Here is a 19,384-nt window from a genome sequence, read left to right as displayed (position 1 = left end):
TCTATATAAATGACCTGGGTGACAATCTCAGCAGTTCTCTTAGGTTGTTCGCAGATGATGCTGTAATTTACTGTCTAGTAAGGTCATCCGAAGACCAGTATCAGTTGCAAAGTGATTTAGAAAAGATTGCGGTATGGTGTGGCAGGTGGCAGTTGACGCTAAATAACGATAAGTGTGAGGTGATCCACATGAGTTCCAAAAGAAATCCGTTGGAATTCCATTACTTGATAAATAGTACAATTCTCAAGGCTGTCAATTCAACTAGGTACTTGGGTGTAAAAATTACGAACGACTTCAGTTGGAAAGACCACATAGATAATATTGTGGGGAAGGTGAGCCAAAGGTTGCGTTTCATTGGCAGGACACTTAGAAGATGCAACAAGTCCACTAAAGAGATAGCTTACACTACACTCATTCGTCCTCTGTTAGAATATTGCTGCGCGGTGTGGGATCCTTACCAGGTGGGATTGAAGAGGACATTGAAAGGGTGCAAAAAAGGGCAGCTCGTTTTGTATTATCGCATAATAGGGGAGAGAGTGTGGCAGATATGATACGCGAGTTGGGATGGAAGTCATTAAAGCAAAGACGTTTTTCGTCGCGGCGAGATCTATTTACGAAATTTCAGTCACCAACTTTCTCTTCCGAGATCGAAAATATTTTGTTGAGCCCAGCCTACATAGGTAGGAATAATCATCAAAATAAAATAAGAGAAATCAGAGCTCAAACAGAAAGGTTTAGGTGTTCGTTTTTCCCACACGTTGTTAGGGAGTGGAATGGTAGGGATATAGTATGATTGTGGTTCGATGAACCCTCTGCCAAGCACTTAAATGTGAATTGCAGAGTAATCATGTAGATGTAGATGTAGATGATTACCTGACAGAAGCACTCTGCCAGCTATCAGATTTGTCCACTTAGATACCCTGCCACAGCTACCCCATTCCAGGTATCCAGCAGGATCCCATGACACCCACCCTGAGTCCATCTCTCTCCTCATCCCATCACTCCCTGCATTCCACCTTCTATATGCTTCCTACAGTCCATAAATCCAACCACTCAGAATGAGACTTTGCGGTTGGTTAATGTGCTCCCACTGGGAGAAGCTAAACACCCTCAACCTGTTACCCATAACCTACCCTCCTATATGAATGAATCCAATCATTTCCCTCCACTGTCTCTCCACAGTTCCTGTCCCTTTACCACACAGTGCCCTCCTTATGACTATTAACGCCACTTCATTCTAAACATCATCCCTAGCACCTATGGCCTTGTTGCTGTTGAATACGACTTTTCCCAAGCCCTTACTGACTGCAAATCTACACATACCTCCCTCATCACCACAACCACTATACTCTCACCCATAATTCCTTCACCTTTAAAGGCATCACATACAAACAAATGTGTGGTACAGCAACAAGCACTTGCATAGCACCATCTCATGCCAAGCTATTCATAGGCCACCTACAGGGAATCCTTCCTAAATACCCAGAATCCCAAAACCTTCACCTGTTTCGGATTCGTTGATGACATTTTCATGATCCGAACAGAGGGTGAGGACACCCTATCCATATTCCTCCAGAATCTCAACAAATTCTTCCTCATTTATTTCACTTCGGCCTCCTCAACCCAACAAGCCACCCTCCTTGATGTTGACCGCCACCTGAAGAATGACTACTGTCTTTATCAAACGTACCAACCACAAGCAATACCTCCACTTTGTCAGCTGCCACCCATTACATAGTAAGAAATGCCTTCCATGCAGCCTTGCCACCCTTGGCCATCACTTCTGTAGTGATTAGCAGTCCCTCTCCAAATACACAATGGATCTCACTGAGCCCTTCATGGACTGAAGTTACTTTCCCAACCTTGTACAGAAACTAGTCTCCCACACCTTGTTCTTCAATCATCTACCATTTCCCAAAGTCCCACCATCTGATCACAAAGGAGCACTCCTCTTGTGGCTCAGTACCGCCCAGGGCTGGAGCAGCTGAATCACTTTATCTGCCAGGATTTTGACTATCACTTGTTGTGCCCTGAATCCAACACTTGTTGTGCCTTAACACTTGTTGTGCCCTGAATCCAATATCATCCCATTCCTCCCACAGTGGTATTCCACTGTCAACCGAACCTACACAATATCCTCATTCATCCCTACTCAATCCCTGCTCCCAACCCCTTGCCTCAAGGCTCATATCCCTCCAGGATGCAAGACATGTCCAATATATCCAACCACCACCACCACCACCACCACCACCACCACCACACCTGCTCAAACTCAGTCACAGGCACCACCTATCACATCAAACTCAGGACTACCTGTAAAAGTAGTCACATGATCCACAAACTAAGCTGCAACCACTGTGCTGCTTTCTACATGGCCATGCCAACCAACAAGCTGTCTGTCCTTGTGAATGTCCATCAACAAACTGTGGCCAAAAGATGGCTGGACCACCCAGTTGCTGATCCTGCAGCCCAACACAGTGTTGTTCACTTCAGTGACTGCTTTAAAGCCAGTGCCACCAGGATTCTGCCTACCAATACAAGCCTTTCCGAATTGCGCAGATGGGAACTCTCCCTGCAATATATCCTACTTTCCCATAACAGCCCCTGGCCTCAACCTTCACTAGTCCCTGTCCTGCACTCGCCTATCCCCCTCCGAGCTCTCATTCCAGCCTACACAGCCTTCTAATTCACTGATACGCCCCACTAGTCTTTTACCCTCCTCTTCTTTTTCTCTTTTTTTCTCCCCCCCCCTCCCTCCTCCCCACCCACTCAAACCTCCCAACTGCATTTAGCAACCCTACTTTGTCCCCATCACATCCCTTGCATGCTCCCACAAGCACACTACAATCTCCCCCAGCCATATCCTGCTACCTCTCGCCCTGCCTGCCCCAGCCTCCTCCTCAGCCCAACCAGCCATGGATTGTTTCTCCCATCAGGCACAGTTGCTCGCAGTCTGGCCTCAGTGGCGAGAGACAGTGCTCATGAGTGTGAGTTGTGCCTGAGTAAATGCGTGCATGTGTTTCCTATTTTAGAAGGCTTTTTGTTTGAAAGCTCAGGTGCACTGCAGTCTTACAGTTGTTTGATTTAGTCTTATAGTTGTGCTTGTCTACAGCTCAACTCCACCTCTATATAGTGAATAGCAATCCATCTTTTTCATAATATTGTTATATTCCATCCTGGATTTTCTATTGCTGGATACTTCCACTTCCACATACAAATTAACAACCGTTATCCTTGAATCGACAGGTTCCCATCCACTCACTTTCATTTCAACATGCTCAGTAGTAATTATGCCCATTCCCTACCTCTTTTGCTTGACTACCCATTCCAGCCGCAGAATGCCTTATAGTGTACCACTCTTGCAGTCTTCACATTACACAGACTTTCCTCCCTCCCTTAGTCCAAGAACATCTAATTTACAGTCGTCCTTCATTTCCTTTATCAGATCTCTCTCTTTACCGACAATCATCTTAATTTTTCATGTTCCAAATCTCATCTACTGTTTCCAATCCTGTCATCACCACAACAGATCTGTCCAGTCCGAGGTTGTGATTACTTCTCTGAATCATGTTGCCTCCAGAAGGGTGACTAGTCAAATGTTGAGTGGTTTGTTGTGTCACCTTCCCTGTAACCCAGGTAATCGGGCTTTGGGCAAGGCATTTTCCCCCTACCTGTTTAGGGATGGTTCCCTTGCCAATTCTCGGGTTACTAATTGCAGCAGTGTCCCACATTCTGCCCATATTCTGATTTTTTTGGTTTTGAATTTTCAGAATTTAACTGATGCAATAAGTATACTCCCATATCAATATGTCATAAAAAGTGTGTGACAGGCACTCATTAGTAACTCCATCTGTTACCACATGTTGTTGTTGTTGTGGTCTTCAGTCCTGAGACTGGTTTGATGCAGCTCTCCATGCTACTCTATCCTGTGCAAGCTTCTTCATCTCCCAGTACCTACTGCAACCTACATCCTTCTGAATCTGCTTAGTGTATTCATCTCTTGGTCTCCCCCTACGATTTTTACCCTCCACGCTGCCCTCCAATACTAAATTTGTGATCTCCTGATGCCTCAGAACATATCCTATCAACCTCTTCTTGTCAAGTTGTTCCACAAACTCCTCTTCTCCTCAATCCTATTCAATACTTCCTCATTAGTTATGTGATCTACCCATCTAATCTTCAGCATTCTTCTGTAGCACCACATTTTGAAAGATTCTATTCTCTTCTTGTCCAAACTATTTACCGTCCAGGTTTCACTTCCATACATGGCTACACTCCATACAAATACTTTCAGAAATGACTTCCTGACACTTAAATCTATACTCGATGTTAACAAATTTCTCTTCTTCAGAAACGCTTTCCTTGCCATTGCCAGTCTACATTTTATGTCCTCTCTACTTCGACCATCATCAGTTATTTTGCTCCCCAAATAGCAAAACTCCTTTACTACTTTAAGTGTCTCATTTCCTAATCTAATACCCTCAACATCACCCGACTTAATTTGACTACATTCCATTATCCTCATTTTGCTTTTGTTGATGTTCATCTTATATCCTCCTTTCAAGACACCATCCATTCCGTTCAACTGCTCTTCCAAGTCCTTTGCTGTCTCTGACAGAATTACAATGTCATCAGCGAACCTCAAAGTTTTTATTTCTTCTCCATGGATTTTAATACCTACTCCGAATTTTTCTTTTGTTTCCTTTACTGCTTGCTCAATATACAGATTGAATAACATCGGGGAGAGGCTACAACCCTGTCTTACTCCCTTCCCAACCACTGCTTCCCTTTCATGTCCCTCGACTCTTATAACTGGCATCTGGTTTCTGTACAAATTGTAAATAGCCTTTCGCTCCCTGTATTTTACCCCTGCCAGCTTTAGAATTTGAAAGAGAGTATTCCAGTCAACATTGTCAAAAGCTTTCTCTAAGTCTACAAATGCTAGAAACGTAGGTTTGCGTTTCCTTAATCTTTCTTCTAAGATAAGTCGTAAGGTCATTAGCACATGAGGTGGCACATATTTGATATTCTCTTGCAGACATGCTGTGTTTCTCCCAGTTCATTTTCAGTCAGAGTGAAAGCCTAAAGTACAAAGATGAAGAGAAATGGTAGCAAGGCCCAAATCCTGCAGCACTCTAGTCCAAATTTCTTTCAACAAAGAGCACTCAGTTTTTAACTGAGACAAACTGTCTCCTGTTGCTTAAACAGAACTCAATTACAGCTAAAGATGGGTTGTGTGTGCCACTGGATTCCAGTTTGGCAACATGGGTGTTAAGGGGTATACAGTCAAAGGCTTTGCTGAGATCACAAAGTGCAGCGTGTATTAGATCCTTATTTCCAAATGCAGTTAACACATGGTCAACAACTTCAGTGACAGCATTAGTAGTATTTTTACCACGTTGGATCCCAAACAGTTTGTTGAAGCAGAGAGCATGCTTTTTGAAATAGTTATTTAGCTGGTTGTACATTAGAGACTCTTAATACTTTAGAGAAAACTGGGACAATAGAAACAGGTCGGTAGTTTTAGAGCAGATTCTTATCTACTTGTTATAATTTTAGCAGCTTTGAGTGCATCTGGGAAAACTCTGCAGAGTCTAAACATGTATTAAAAATGAAAGCAAGAGGTTGATAGATAATTTTTAAAAAAATTTAATAACATAATTTGTGAACCAACAGTGTCCATATTTCTGAACTTAAAGAACCCTGACACAGCTTTTTTATACACATTGCTGTCACATTAATGTAGACCACCACCAATGTTCGACATCATCATGCAGTAACTACTCACAAGACAGCAGGTGGCAGTACTAACAGTGGAGCGTATATAAAAGCATGCCACGAAGTTGCAGAAAACAGTGCAGTCATTGTTGTAATGCAGAAACAGAGTGATTTATCTGATGTCCATTCATTAGTGTTTGCCATTTCTGTTGTTTTAGACTGTAGTGTTTTCCTCATACATAGCTCAAATCTTTCAGAAAATTTATTTACATCTCCGCCTGGAGATCTATATATGCTAACAGTTTTGGTATTCTCTGTATTCAGCCTTAAACAGCTAAATTCTCCATCTACTCCAATAAAAACAACATCTCTCTTAGAAAACATTGCAATATTTCTTGCCTACTATTTACTTTATTATGAAAAGGATAGACTGCTGCTCACCGTGAAGATGGAACTTTTAGTCGCAGACAGTAACAGTCTTTTTCACTGTGCCTGGCTGCAACTCAACATGTCATCTTTACGGTATGTAGTAATCTATCGTTTGTTGACATTTCAACCAAGATCTTCCACTGTTTATTTTTACTAGTTGGGACCCAGTACACTGCAGTTTTGGGCCATTTTGTTTCTTTGTTCACACTACATGTCCACTTAAGTCTTCTTTCTATCCAATGTTTTGTTTTTGAGTACTCCGAGCGTGAGATCAACATAGTACCAGTGGCATTATTAATGTTTTATACAGACTTAGTTTTAGTTGCTGAGACATGCATCTTAATTATAACAGAGGGTTTTTACAGTGTGGGTGGTTTTCAGGCACTCTTAGTTGCTTTCAAGACACTGCACTACAGCACCTGGACTGAGTTTCCTCTCACAATTATGATTCAGTATCTCCAACATCTAATGGTGTCTTATACTTCGTTTACTACTCCTCCAGAACACAACAGTGGGAAGTTCCAATATTTAGAACAATATGTTCCTCCCCATGTCCCATCCTCCTATGCAGCATACATTATGACCAAGCAGAAAGTGTACCTATAGAATGTACAGTCAGTCATCATTGGCAAGATATACACAAAACACCATGAGGAAATTAATGTTGGAAGTTTTCACAGAATAGCTGATTTGCTATTTAGAGGTGTGCCAATTTTGGTTTCCCAAAGCTGCCTGCGAAGGCTAAACAGTTGTTGCAGACTGTAAACATACTATGATCTACAACACGGTTTAGTGTGAAGCTGGTAGAGATTGTCAATAAATACTGCCGAATGGATTAATTGGATTGCAAGAACACAATTTCTTGGTTGCTATTGGGCATTAGATTTAGACAGTTTAGGGCTGCCCGAACCAGGAAGTAAGTCAGACAAATAGCAACTCAATTTTCCATAATAAGTTACAAAGGAAGTGTCAGATTAATTGTGCCCTGCAACCATTTTCATGGAAACAAGAAGTAAACAGGAAACTCGATGGTAATCTGTTTTGCCTTGTAATACCAGTGATTTATAGCTAGGATCAAGACTATCCTTGAAGAATGTTCACCATTACTTTGTACGGCAATGTGGTAGACTGCACAATGGTCAGACCACTAATATATAGTATATTTGTGTGTGTGTGTGTGTGTGTGTGTGTGTGTGTGTGTGTGTGTGAGAGAGAGAGAGAGAGAGAGAGAGAGAGAGAGAGAGAGAGAGAGAGAGAGAGAGATAGCAAGTGGGTTGCGAGTACACAACCATTAATTAAAAACCAGTAGAGATATGTAGTATTTCTGGAAGGACGAGGGAGTGGGGATGGAGGAGAAGTGCAAGAAGTTGTAGAAAAATGGGTTAGCTGCTTTTGTGCACCACATTTTTTTTTTTCTTTTTTCTTATGGATAGAGTATTTCTGGAAAACGCATACAAAACTTGATTCTCCTAGTTCCGCTCATTGTGCGTATATGTAGTTTCACAGGTGCAGGTCTTCAGCGTGATCAAGCTGACTCATTTAGGATGTTTTAATAAGCAAATGATAGGATTCTGAAAAATCGCTTACAGTCTGTCAGACATCAGTCATAGTAGAGTTTTCCGCCAAATACTGGAAAATTATAGAATGGCAGTTCTCCTCACAGCTGAACCTATATTATATTAATCATTTAACCATCATATTGTGACCTGCTTCACTGAAGATAAGCTACCAAAATAACACAATAAAGTGGCAGTGTGTTTTTTTCCTGTTAATTGTCTTCCTTGAAATGTCAGCATGGATAGTAAATGAAAGCAGATATTCCGCTTTTTTCCCCCATGATATTGCTTTAAGGAGATGCTTGACAGCTTATCATTATGAACAGTCTCAATATAAATGTATCAGTCTAAACTTCATTAACACCACAAACTGCCTCTGATATGCAGATACGTCAACTATTTAACTCATTTAATGTTTTCAGTAAATCCCATAACTATAGGAGAACATTTAAGGATGTGGGAGAAGTTAATGCATACACAGCAGTGAGATTTAACTGTCACAAGCTGCTAAAGTTTAAACACCATTTATGATGTATGCATCACAGAAATAAAGACAGTAAGGAACAACTGATACTGCAATAACTACAGCATTCAACAATCTGTACACCCATCTCGTGTGACAGAATGCAGACTACAGTATTGAGAATGAATACAATATGGGCCACAAAACATTTCTGAGAATTAAATTCTCTTGTACCAATTTTTTTATGTTTGTTAACTAAATCGACATTACAATAAATCTAAAAAGCGAATTTGGATGAACACAAACTGTCATCTCCAAGACAAAAATGGATATGCAATAGCTATTGACATCAAACATTCTATAAGACAACACTTTTGAATTTGATCCAGCTGGTAGTATAAATTCCATTTGGGAGACCTCTGTCACCACAGAAATAATCAAAGAAGACTGGCGACATTATAAACAGTAACATAACTACAAGTACCTGTATGTGGCTTTGGTGGAATATTTATAAACAGTTACAATCATGAAACTAACAATAGTTTGATAAAAATGTTACAAATCAAATATGATAATGAAATGATGGGCAACTTGTAAAATAGCAAATCATTGGCTGTTAGTGTTTCATATCATGTTACTTTGGCCAGGTATTTTTATCTTATGAAATGAGGGCTATATTCAACACAGATTAATGAAAAATTTCTTTGTGTAGACTGAAGGAAAGTGTACTAAATCTGATTTGATGGCTAGAGAGAAGGCTGTTAGGCTGGAGCCTACAGATGTAATTCATGACTAGGTCTGTAAAAGGCAAAAGATACCCTCCAGGGACATGTAAGAGACAGCCATACTTCACTAAGAAATGTTTAATTCAACGAGACATAACGTGTTTATAAAATACGATTGGCTGTGATAATCAGCAGTAATTTGCAATAACATGAAAGAAAAAACCTTGCCTCCCATTTGGAAAATATTTGTGGTACTACAGTTTTATTTTGTAAACTTCAGTGGTCTTGTGCTGAGTACAGTTTTACTCTAGAATTTAAATACTACTCGCAGCTCACCATATTTTAAACAAAAAATCTTAACGAAACGACCGATTTTGCTAACAGTGCGTTTAATGAGCACTTAAATAGACGTCTGTATCACTTTTAGATTCAAACAAGCTTTACATGACGTCTCTATTGCAAGATAGCTGTCATCGACTATCCAACGCAATGATAACATTATAAAATGACAGGTTATGTTATACTGAATGCGTGACAAATTCGATTCTTGTCTTGAACATAGAGAGCTGCCTTCGAGAAAAGTGCCATAAAATAATTATGTACCTATAGATATAACTCGAAGCTGACGATGACACAAAGTGAGAAAGTTTATGAATTACATCCCTAAAGGCTACTCACCTTACTTTTCACCTCGACAGTACCGCTGTCAACTTTATGTTGTGTCTTGGAACTCCTTGACATTTCGATAACATTTAAGCTTCACTTCACAAACACACAGAACGAAAAGCGCATTCTCACTATCTTGTATTTAAAGTAAAATAAAATTACAAACACACGAAATTTGCTTCACATTACTGATTCAATCACCGTCGGCAACTAACGCAATGAGTGTACACATGACGTCACAAGAGGCACCTGCTGTAGTCCCAGACACACACAGTCAGAGACGCGGTTGTTGGAACTGATGAAGTTGTCACTGTCCGATACCATCGTCAACTGCTCACATGTACAATTACCTACGTGTCAGAATAAAGTCTGATAGATTTAGCTTGCATCTTTCACACTTTTGGTGGCATAGCGACTGTCTCTAGTTATCGGAAACTGTGTAGCTAACCTAACTTTGACTATGGCCGTAGTCTACAGAGACATCTGTACGGAAAAATGTGATTCTGCTCTGGCGTTGGATTTAAAACATACACACATCAGAACAATATAGGGTTTGTTGTACGTCTCAGCTCAGCAACGGGTAATGAAAATATTTCGTCTCCAGGCCCTTTGTGTTATTTATACTAAGTTGATCAGCAGAGAAGGGCAATGTTTATATCCCGTCCATCATAATGGACTCACATGAAATACTATGTATGACGTCTTATTACCAGACAGAAAATTTAGGGTTTGTACACAAATTGTCGATGAGAAATGATTATACGCTTTTCATTACAGAATAGGCGAGCACCTTTTCGGAAGAAATGGCAGACTGTTTAGAATAACACAAAGGAATTATTTAGAACAAACGCATATAGATATTTATATACCGCACATCAGTAATTATAGAAATCCGTATCTATGCAGAAAAAAAGAGGCTCGCGGCTGAGATGGTTTTTCACTTGCGCAAAAGATGATGCTAATCACTTGTGGCAAGAATGTGACACTAGATGTATTAATTGTCAGTTGCTGTGAGTAAACAATGGTATGTAGCTTGCTGATTTCTTTCCCGCGCCCGTAGCCTTTCATAATTTAAGGTTTTTTGTGACTTTTCCCTCCCTCCAGACCGGTACAGCTCACTCTACCTATTTACTTACCGTGTTCTACCATTTGATGTGACAAAGCAGATGTTTAATATTCCAGTCAGCTAAATATTGAATGTCTGTTCTTGTTAGTAATTCTGACAACAGATTAAAGGCCATATCAGATGTAGTGAAATGAGAGACAGGACAAACAGCCACAGAATAAAATAACATTATTACTGAACTGAATGAAAAGGCTATAAATGATAAGTCACAGGTAGATTGATTGATTTTTATTGTTGTAGAGACCTCAGAGATCATCTGAGGCATTACAAAAGTCTCATCTGGGGCATTACAAAAGTCAATATTACACAGTATAAATGTTACACAAATAATTACAAAAACAAGAAAAATATTACACAATATAAATATTACACAAATTATTATGGTACCTTCACACAAATACAAAACAGAGAAACTTCTAGTACAAATTGATATTGCATAGTAAATTTAGCCAATTACAGACTTACTCGTATATAGAAGCATATAAAAACTGATCACAAAGTTTAGTCATACAATATTCTTTGCCTCCCTTAAAAATTCATTGGTTTCATAAATGCTGAGGTCAAGAAGAAATTCTTTTACTTTTTTTTTGAATTGTTGAATTGGAAAATCCCTGATATGTTGGGGTATGGCATTAAAAAATTTTATGGACTTGTATAAGAAGCACTTTTGTGTTTTTTTTTTATACTTACATCGTAAAGAAACTAGGTCCTGCTTGTTTCTTGTGTTATAATTATGTCGCATGTCATACTGTCGATAACTCGGATAGTTTTCCTTAATATGCATTACACACTGTAGTATATATATTGATGGCAGGGTCATAATCTGTAATTTTTTAAAGCTTGGCCTACAGTGAGCTCTGGGTGCCAAGCTACATATCAGTCTTATTGCCTTTTTTTGTAGTTTGAAGACATTAGCTGCCTTGCTTCGATGTCCCCACAGTATTGTACCACAGGAAATGTGACTGTGTATTAAAGCAAAATAAACCACTTTAAGTACTGGCACGTTTAGACAAAGACGCAGCTTCCTTAGAGCAAATATTCCTTTGCCCTTGCTACTTCCCACTTTCTATATGGGTACCCCAGGATAATTTTGAATCAATTGAGATTCCAAGGAAATTAACAGCATTTGAGCTCTGCTCAAGTTCAGTGTTATTATTCCACGATACATACAGGTTGACACAAAGGGAATTAGCTTTACACCCATTTTCAACTTTGACAGTGTACTGGTCTGCTTCATATTTCACCTTCTGTGCTGTTTCTGCAGTTATACAGACTGCAAGATCATCTGCAAATAAGTAAGTCTTAGTTGACGGCCCAACTATGTTACATGGCAAGTCATTTATATAAATAATAAATAGAATTGGGCCAAGTACAGAACCTTGTGGGACACCCATGCCCACAGGTAAGTAATATGATTCTGCACCATTAAAAACTACCTTCTGCACTCTATTACTTAGATAAGATTTTATCAATTCCAGAGCACTTCCTGTAAAGCCATAGAATTGCAGTTTGTTCAATAAGATTTCATGAGACACAGTGTTGAAAGCTTTTGATAAATCAAAGAGTTTATTCTGAACCACTAGCTTGCTTTCTAGTTGCTTCACACACTGTGTTAAAAGTGATAAGGCAGATTTAACAGTTCCTAACCCTGATCTGAAGCCAAATTGACTATCAGTGAAGATTTTGTTTTCTTCAAAGTATTTTACTATTTGATTATTTAATATAGCTTCTATCACTTTAGACAAGATTGGCACAATTGAAACAGGCCTAAAATTATCACAACTTGAGAGGCTGGCTTTTTTGTGCATTGGAGTGACTTTAACAACCTTTAGTGACTTTGGGAACTGAGCCTCCAAAATACATGTATTTACTACATGTGTTATCAATTCTGGCAGTTGAACTGAATCACACTTTAACATGGCTGAACTTAAACCATAAATGTCATTACTAAAACTGTTCTTCATTTTCCTCAGTATACTAGTAACATCCTGTACTTTGACCAGTTTAAAGCTAAATGTACTTTCAGGTTTTGTGGTGTTTCTCAGGTAGTATTTATGGTCAGTGGCTATAGTGGAAGTGCCAATCACCTTCTCAGTGAAGAATATATTTAACTGTGCAGCATTCAAATTACTGCTTTCAGCCTGTGAAGTGATTTTCCTGTTGCACTGACTGTTAATGATATTCCACATTGCACATGTCTTATTTTCAGATGTTAGTATTATATCTTCATTTTTTTTACACCTAGCTTCCTTTAAGGCCTGTCTTAATCTTTTCTTTTTCACTGTGAGCATGTCTTTAAATACTTGAGAACCTGTACTTCTATACCAGTCATAATATTGATCACACTCCCTCTTGATCTTCAAATATATTTAATAATTCTTCTTAAATACAATAGAAAGCATAGGGACAAACAGTTCAAGAGAAAAATGACAGCAGTATGTTGAAAACGTAACTCTCATAACATTCAGTTGTATGAATGTATCACCAATTTCTCTTTCTGAAATTAATAAAATTATACAGTCTCTCAAAAATGAAAGCTCATCTGATTTTGATGATGTTTACAGTAGAGTACTAAAGATTTATTCCCATATAATAAGCCCAGTCTTGCTCAAAATATGTGATACATCACTAGCTCAAGACTTTTTCCCAGAGAGATTGAAATATGCCATTGTTAAATCCCTCTTTAAGAAAGGTGATGAGAGAGATGTCAGTTCTATCAACCTGTTTCACTACTGATATCATTTTCCAAAACTTTTGAAGAAGTGATGTATTCTAGAATAGTGTCTCGACTGTAACATATGGAACAACAGTAAAAAATATGGAGAAAGGAGGATTTCCCACATTTGTCAGAAACTGTTTTGATTTCAAGAATGTTGATATTAATAAATTTTGCTCAGAGCAGCAGTTGAAGGTTGTACAACAGAAGTAGTATTTCATAATAAGTCCTTTATAATAGTAGGTATGTACGGAGCACCTTCAGGAAACTTTCATCATCATCACAAGTAATTGTGCTCATTGCTGAGCATTGTGACCCCATGAACCAAGTGTCTCCATCCCGTACGGCTGCCAGCTTCTCTTAGTGCCTGCTGAAGAGGTAGACTGGATATCTTCTTGATTTGATCTATCCATCTGCTCGCTGCTCTTCCTCTTGGCCTCGTGCCCTCGATTTTTCCTTGCAAGATTATTTTCTCTAGATGTTCTCCATCTCTTCTCACAATATGGCCAAAGAACTGGAGAATTTGTTTGGTGATTTGAAGAGAATAGGCATCTGGAGATATTGAGTTGGTCAATAACGGACACATTTTTTATTCTTTTGGTCCATTTTATGCGTAGCATCGTATGCCAGCACCAAAGCTTAATGCATCAATACGCTGTTTGTCTCTGGCCTTAAGTGTCCGTGTTTCGCAACCATAGAAGAAGACAGAAAACACAAGTGTTTCAACTAGCCGGATATTTGTGCTATTTGTTATTGCTCTGCTCTGCCAGATCTTGGTGAGCTGCTTCATAGCCACTCGCCCTAGTGTGATCCATCTTCTTATCTCATCTTCACAACTTCCTGTGCTGCCATTGGTTGACCCAAGATAGATGAAGGAATGCACGACCAGGAAACTTTAACCTCATCATAAAAAAATCTGGAAGCTCTGTTATCCCATCTCACAGGATAAAATAAAAAATCATGGTTGCTGCTGATTTTAATTTAGATTTATTGACAAGTTCTGTCAGTGAACAATTATTGCTATTAGTAACACTATCATTCAATTTAATTCCTATTGCCAACTTTGCAATTAGGGTATGTAAATGCTTTGAGACTGCTATTGTAATGTCTTTGTAGACATATCAAGAAAAAAAAAAGTCATATTACAAATCAATAATAAATGGGCTATCTGTTCATGACATACAGCATCTTGTGTCAGGATAAAAAATCTATTAAATCTGAGTACGGGAGGGTAATAAATCAGTCAACAGAATTTTAGGCTGTTGTTCAAAGACATGAACTGCACAGATGTTTACAGTTCTGACTCAAATGGAAAATACAAAGCATTCATTAATAAAATTACTTCATCTTTTGAAAACTGTTTTCCCCTAAAGGTAACTCAAATGAAACAGAAGTCTAAAAATAAGCCATGGATTACACAAGGAATAAAGATGTAGTGTGGAACAATGAAGCAAGTAATCCAGAAATTTAAGCAGCTTTATTATGAGAAAAAGATAATTACATCAGGCAAAAAATAAAAACTATGTGGGATATAGGGAAGACAGAGACAGGTGGGGCCAAAAACGAAGAGGAACAGGTAGCTCTAAAAATAATTGAGACATTGGTAACAAGTGCATGTAGTGTTGCAAACCTCATAAACAAGTACTTTGTTTCTGTTAATGACAGCTTGGGGTTATCATTTTTGGTAAACAGTGCAATGGAGTATTTGAGTCCAGTCATACATACATACATTAATACTTGTTCCATAGATCATGAATGTGACATTTTGTAATGACTTGGAACGCATCACTGTAACAAAGTTTTCTTTACACAAGGTGCTTTTTTTTTCTCCTAAAGGGGAACAATCGTTATAATATATATATATATATATATATATATATATATATATATATATATATATATATATATATATATATATATTTTTTTTACAGGGAAACATTCCACGTAGGAAAAAATATATCTAAAAACGAAGATGATTTGACTTACCAAACGAAAGCGCTGGCATGTCGATAGACACACAAACAAACACAAACATACACACAAAATTCTAGCTTTCGCAACCAACGGTTGCCTCATCAGGAAAGAGGGAAGGAGAGGGAAAGACGAAAGGATTTGGGTTTTAAGGGAGAGGGTAAGGAGTCATTCCAATCCCGGGAGCGGAAAGACTTACCTTAGGGGGTAAAAGGACAGGTATACACTCGCCCGGGATTGGAATGACTCCTTACCCTCTACCTTAAAACCCAAATCCTTTTGTCTTTCCCTCTCCTTCCCTCTTTCCTGACGAGGCAACCGTTGGTTGCGAAAGCTAGAATTTTGTGTGTATGTTTGTGTTTGTTTGTGTGTCTATCGACCTGCCAGCGCTTTTGTTTGGTAAGTCTCATCATCTTTCTTTTTAGATATATTTTTCCCACGTGGAATGTTTCCCTCTATTATATATATATATATAAAACAAAGATGATGTGACTTACCAAATGAAAGTGCTGGCAGGTCGACAGACACACAAACGAACACAAACATACACACAAAATTCAAGCTTTCGCAACAAACTGTTGCCTCATCAGGAAAGAGGGAAGGAGAGGGAAAGACGAAAGGATGTGGGTTTTAAGGGAGAGGGTAAGGAGTCATTCCAGTCCCGGGAGCGGAAAGACTTACCGTATGGGGAAAAAAGGACGGGTATACACTCGCACACACACACACACACACATATCCATCCACACATATACAGACACAAGTAGACATATTTAAAGACAAAGAGTGTTTCGGGATCATTACTCCTCCTAGCTATAAGATACATTTCCCATTTCTGTTTACAAGATATTTTTATCCCTTTAGTAAGCCATGACTTTCTACATGGTTTCTTACAATTGTATTTCACTGTTTTCTTAGGGAAACTGTTTTCAAATATACTCACAAAGGTATCATGAAATAGGTTAAGTTTTAAATTAGCATCAGATTCCTGTACACCTCATCCTGATCTAACTGTTGCAAGCTTCCCCTAAAATTTTCAATTGTTACAGCATTAATGGAACACATTATTTTGGAGGACTGTTTGCATTACTGTATCGAGCTATGTCACATACTGCAGCTGTGCATCATGATTAGACAGACCATTCTTAACAGGAAAAGTTTTCGTTTGATTAAATTTATCTCAGTCTATAAAAACATTATCTATCAGTGTGCTGCTTTCCTGTACCACCTGAGTGGGAAAAACAATAACCGATGTCAAATTGAAAGAACCAAGTATTACTTCAAGGTCAAGCTTTCTATTGTATTCTTTCTACATTGAAATCCCAACAAACAATAATTTGCTTCCCTTTGTCTGACAGATAGCACGAGAAAGAATCCAAGTTTTTCAAAAATAGTTGAAAATTTACCAATGGGGACTTGTACATGTCTACAATTATAAAAGTGCCGTTATTTAGTTTAAGCTCACATGCACATGCTTCTAAATGTTGCTCTATACAAAATTTTTTAGTTCCCAAATTTTTCACACTATGACAGATTTTAACATACACTCCTGGAAATTGAAATAAGAACACTGTGAATTCATTGTCCCAGGAAGGGGAAACTTTATTGACACATTCCTGGGGTCAGATACATCACATGATCACACTGACAGAACCACAGGCACATAGACACAGGCAACAGAGCATGCACAATGTCGGCACTAGTACAGTGTATATCCACCTTTCGCAGCAATGCAGGCTGCTATTCTCCCATGGAGATGATCGTAGAGATGCTGGATGTAGTCCTGTGGAACGGCTTGCCATGCCATTTCCACCTGGCACCTCAGTTGGACCAGCGTTCGTGCTGGACGTGCAGACCGCGTGAGACGACGCTTCATCCAGTCCCAAACATGCTCAATGGGGGACAGATCCGGAGATCTTGCTGGCCAGGGTAGTTGACTTACACCTTCTAGAGCACGTTGGGTGGCACGGGATACATGCGGACGTGCATTGTCCTGTTGGAACAGCAAGTTCCCTTGCCGGTCTAGGAATGGTAGAACGATGGGTTCGATGACGGTTTGGATGTACCGTGCACTATTCAGTGTCCCCTCGACGATCACCAGTGGTGTACGGCCAGTGTAGGAGATCGCTCCCCACACCATGATGCCGGGTGTTGGCCCTGTGTGCCTCGGTCGTATGCAGTCCTGATTGTGGCGCTCACCTGCACGGCACCAAACACGCATACGACCATCATTGGCACCAAGGCAGAAGCGACTCTCATCGCTGAAGACGACACGTCTCCATTCGTCCCTCCATTCACGCCTGTCGCGACACCACTGGAGGCGGGCTGCACGATGTTGGGGCGTGAGCGGAAGACGGCCTAACTGTGTGCGGGACCGTAGCCCAGCTTCATGGAGACGGTTGCGAATGGTCCTCACCGATACCCCAGGAGCAACAGTGTCCCTAATTTGCTGGGAAGTGGCGGTGTGGTCCCTTACGGCACTGCGTAGGATCCTACGGTCTTGGCGTGCATCCGTGTGTCGCTGCGGTCCGGTCCCAGGTCGACGGGCACGTGCACCTTCCGCCGACCACTGGCGACAACATCGATGTACTGTGGAGACCTCACGCCCCACGTGTTGAGCAATTCGGCGGTACGTCCACCCGGCCTCCCATATGCCCACTATACGCCCTCGCTCAAAGTCCGTCAACTGCACATACGGTTCACGTCCACGCTGTCGCGGCATGCTACCAGTGTTAAAGACTGCGATGGAGCGCCGTATGCTACGGCAAACTGGCTGACACTGACGGCGGCGGTGCACAAATGCTGCGCAGCTGGCGCCATTCGACGGCCAACACCGCGGTTCCTGGTGTGTCCGCTGTGCCGTGCGTGTGATCATTGCTTGTACAGCCCTCTCGCAGTGTCCGGAGCAAGTATGGTGGGTCTGACACACCGGTGTCAATGTGTTCTTTTTTCCATTTCCAGGAGTGTATATGGCATCTCCTCCTCTCTCCATGGTGTCACTACTTTCCTGTGCTGAAAGCCTGTGACTATATGATGTTCAGACAGGCATAGTACATCTATTCCACCCTCAGTTTCTAAATCTTATAAACAAACAAGAAGCTCATCTACTTTGTTTTTTAATCCCCTGATATTCTGATGAAATATACTAACATTATTTTTTACTGTACTGTTATGAGAATCTTGTTATAACATCTCTTGTACCTGTCTGTCTGAGCTTCTCATTAAGCTTAATTTCAATCAATGTTGGATGATTGGACAACTGATCTTAGCCTAAAAAAGAAATATTCCCATGAGTTTCAGTGCCCCCCCCCCCTCCCTTTAAGATTTTGCAATCATCCCAGCCAGTTCGCCCTTCCCTTTCCTACTGAAAAGCAGGCCATGTCTTGTGAAGTCCCACCTACCTACCAACAGGAATCAAACCTATGCCTGACAAAGTAGCTGACCGAAGCAGCAGATCTAGCTCCATATTGACTCTCCTGACAGAGCTGTTCAATTGGGGCTGATCGTACTGCATAAAAGCAGGAACCAAGCCAACACATGTGTTGCTCATTGCAGTTGCTGTATTTACAAATACTTCAGTAAAATGGAAATGACACCCACATCTCTCAAAGAAATAGCATCCATCGCAAAATCCTTAAAATCTAAGTAGTCTAGTGGTTATGATAATATATCAACAAAGTTAATCAAAGAGTGCTCATGCAATAAATCTGTACTTGACTTGCTATTTATAGCAATGTTTGTATCATCTGCAAACAAAACAAACTAAGCATCTGGCAGTGTAACAGATGAGAGGTGGTATGTAAGAAGACTCACTTGTGGTGTAAATTCAAGAAAATCTTGCAGAAACCTGTTCAAGGAACTTTATATTCTAAGCACTACTTCTCAGTACATTTATTTCTTAATGCAATTTGCTGCAAGTAATAGATCTCTGTTTCCAACCAATAGCTCAATACATAGTATCAACACTTAAGAATAAGAACAGTCTATGTAAAACCTAAAATCACTTACCTTGGTCCA

At 39.9% G+C, this 19,384-nt stretch overlaps 1 protein-coding gene across 1 annotated transcript in view; it reads right to left on the bottom strand.

Annotated features, from left to right (window-relative positions):
• The window catches only part of LOC126092054 (partitioning defective protein 6), a 152,177-nt gene extending 142,153 nt beyond the window's left edge, over positions 1–10,024 (bottom strand). The window contains exon 1 of the mRNA XM_049907462.1: positions 9,570–10,024. Within this exon, the coding sequence (XP_049763419.1) occupies positions 9,570–9,632 (63 nt within the window). The 5' untranslated portion in view covers positions 9,633–10,024. The remainder of the gene's footprint in view (positions 1–9,569) is intronic.
• Between the last annotated feature and the right edge of the window lie 9,360 nt (positions 10,025–19,384).

This window comes from Schistocerca cancellata, chromosome 7 (genome assembly GCF_023864275.1).
Source record: "Schistocerca cancellata isolate TAMUIC-IGC-003103 chromosome 7, iqSchCanc2.1, whole genome shotgun sequence".
In the NCBI taxonomy this organism is placed as follows: domain Eukaryota; kingdom Metazoa; phylum Arthropoda; class Insecta; order Orthoptera; family Acrididae; genus Schistocerca; species Schistocerca cancellata.
This window is presented reverse-complemented; position numbering and strand designations above follow the sequence as displayed.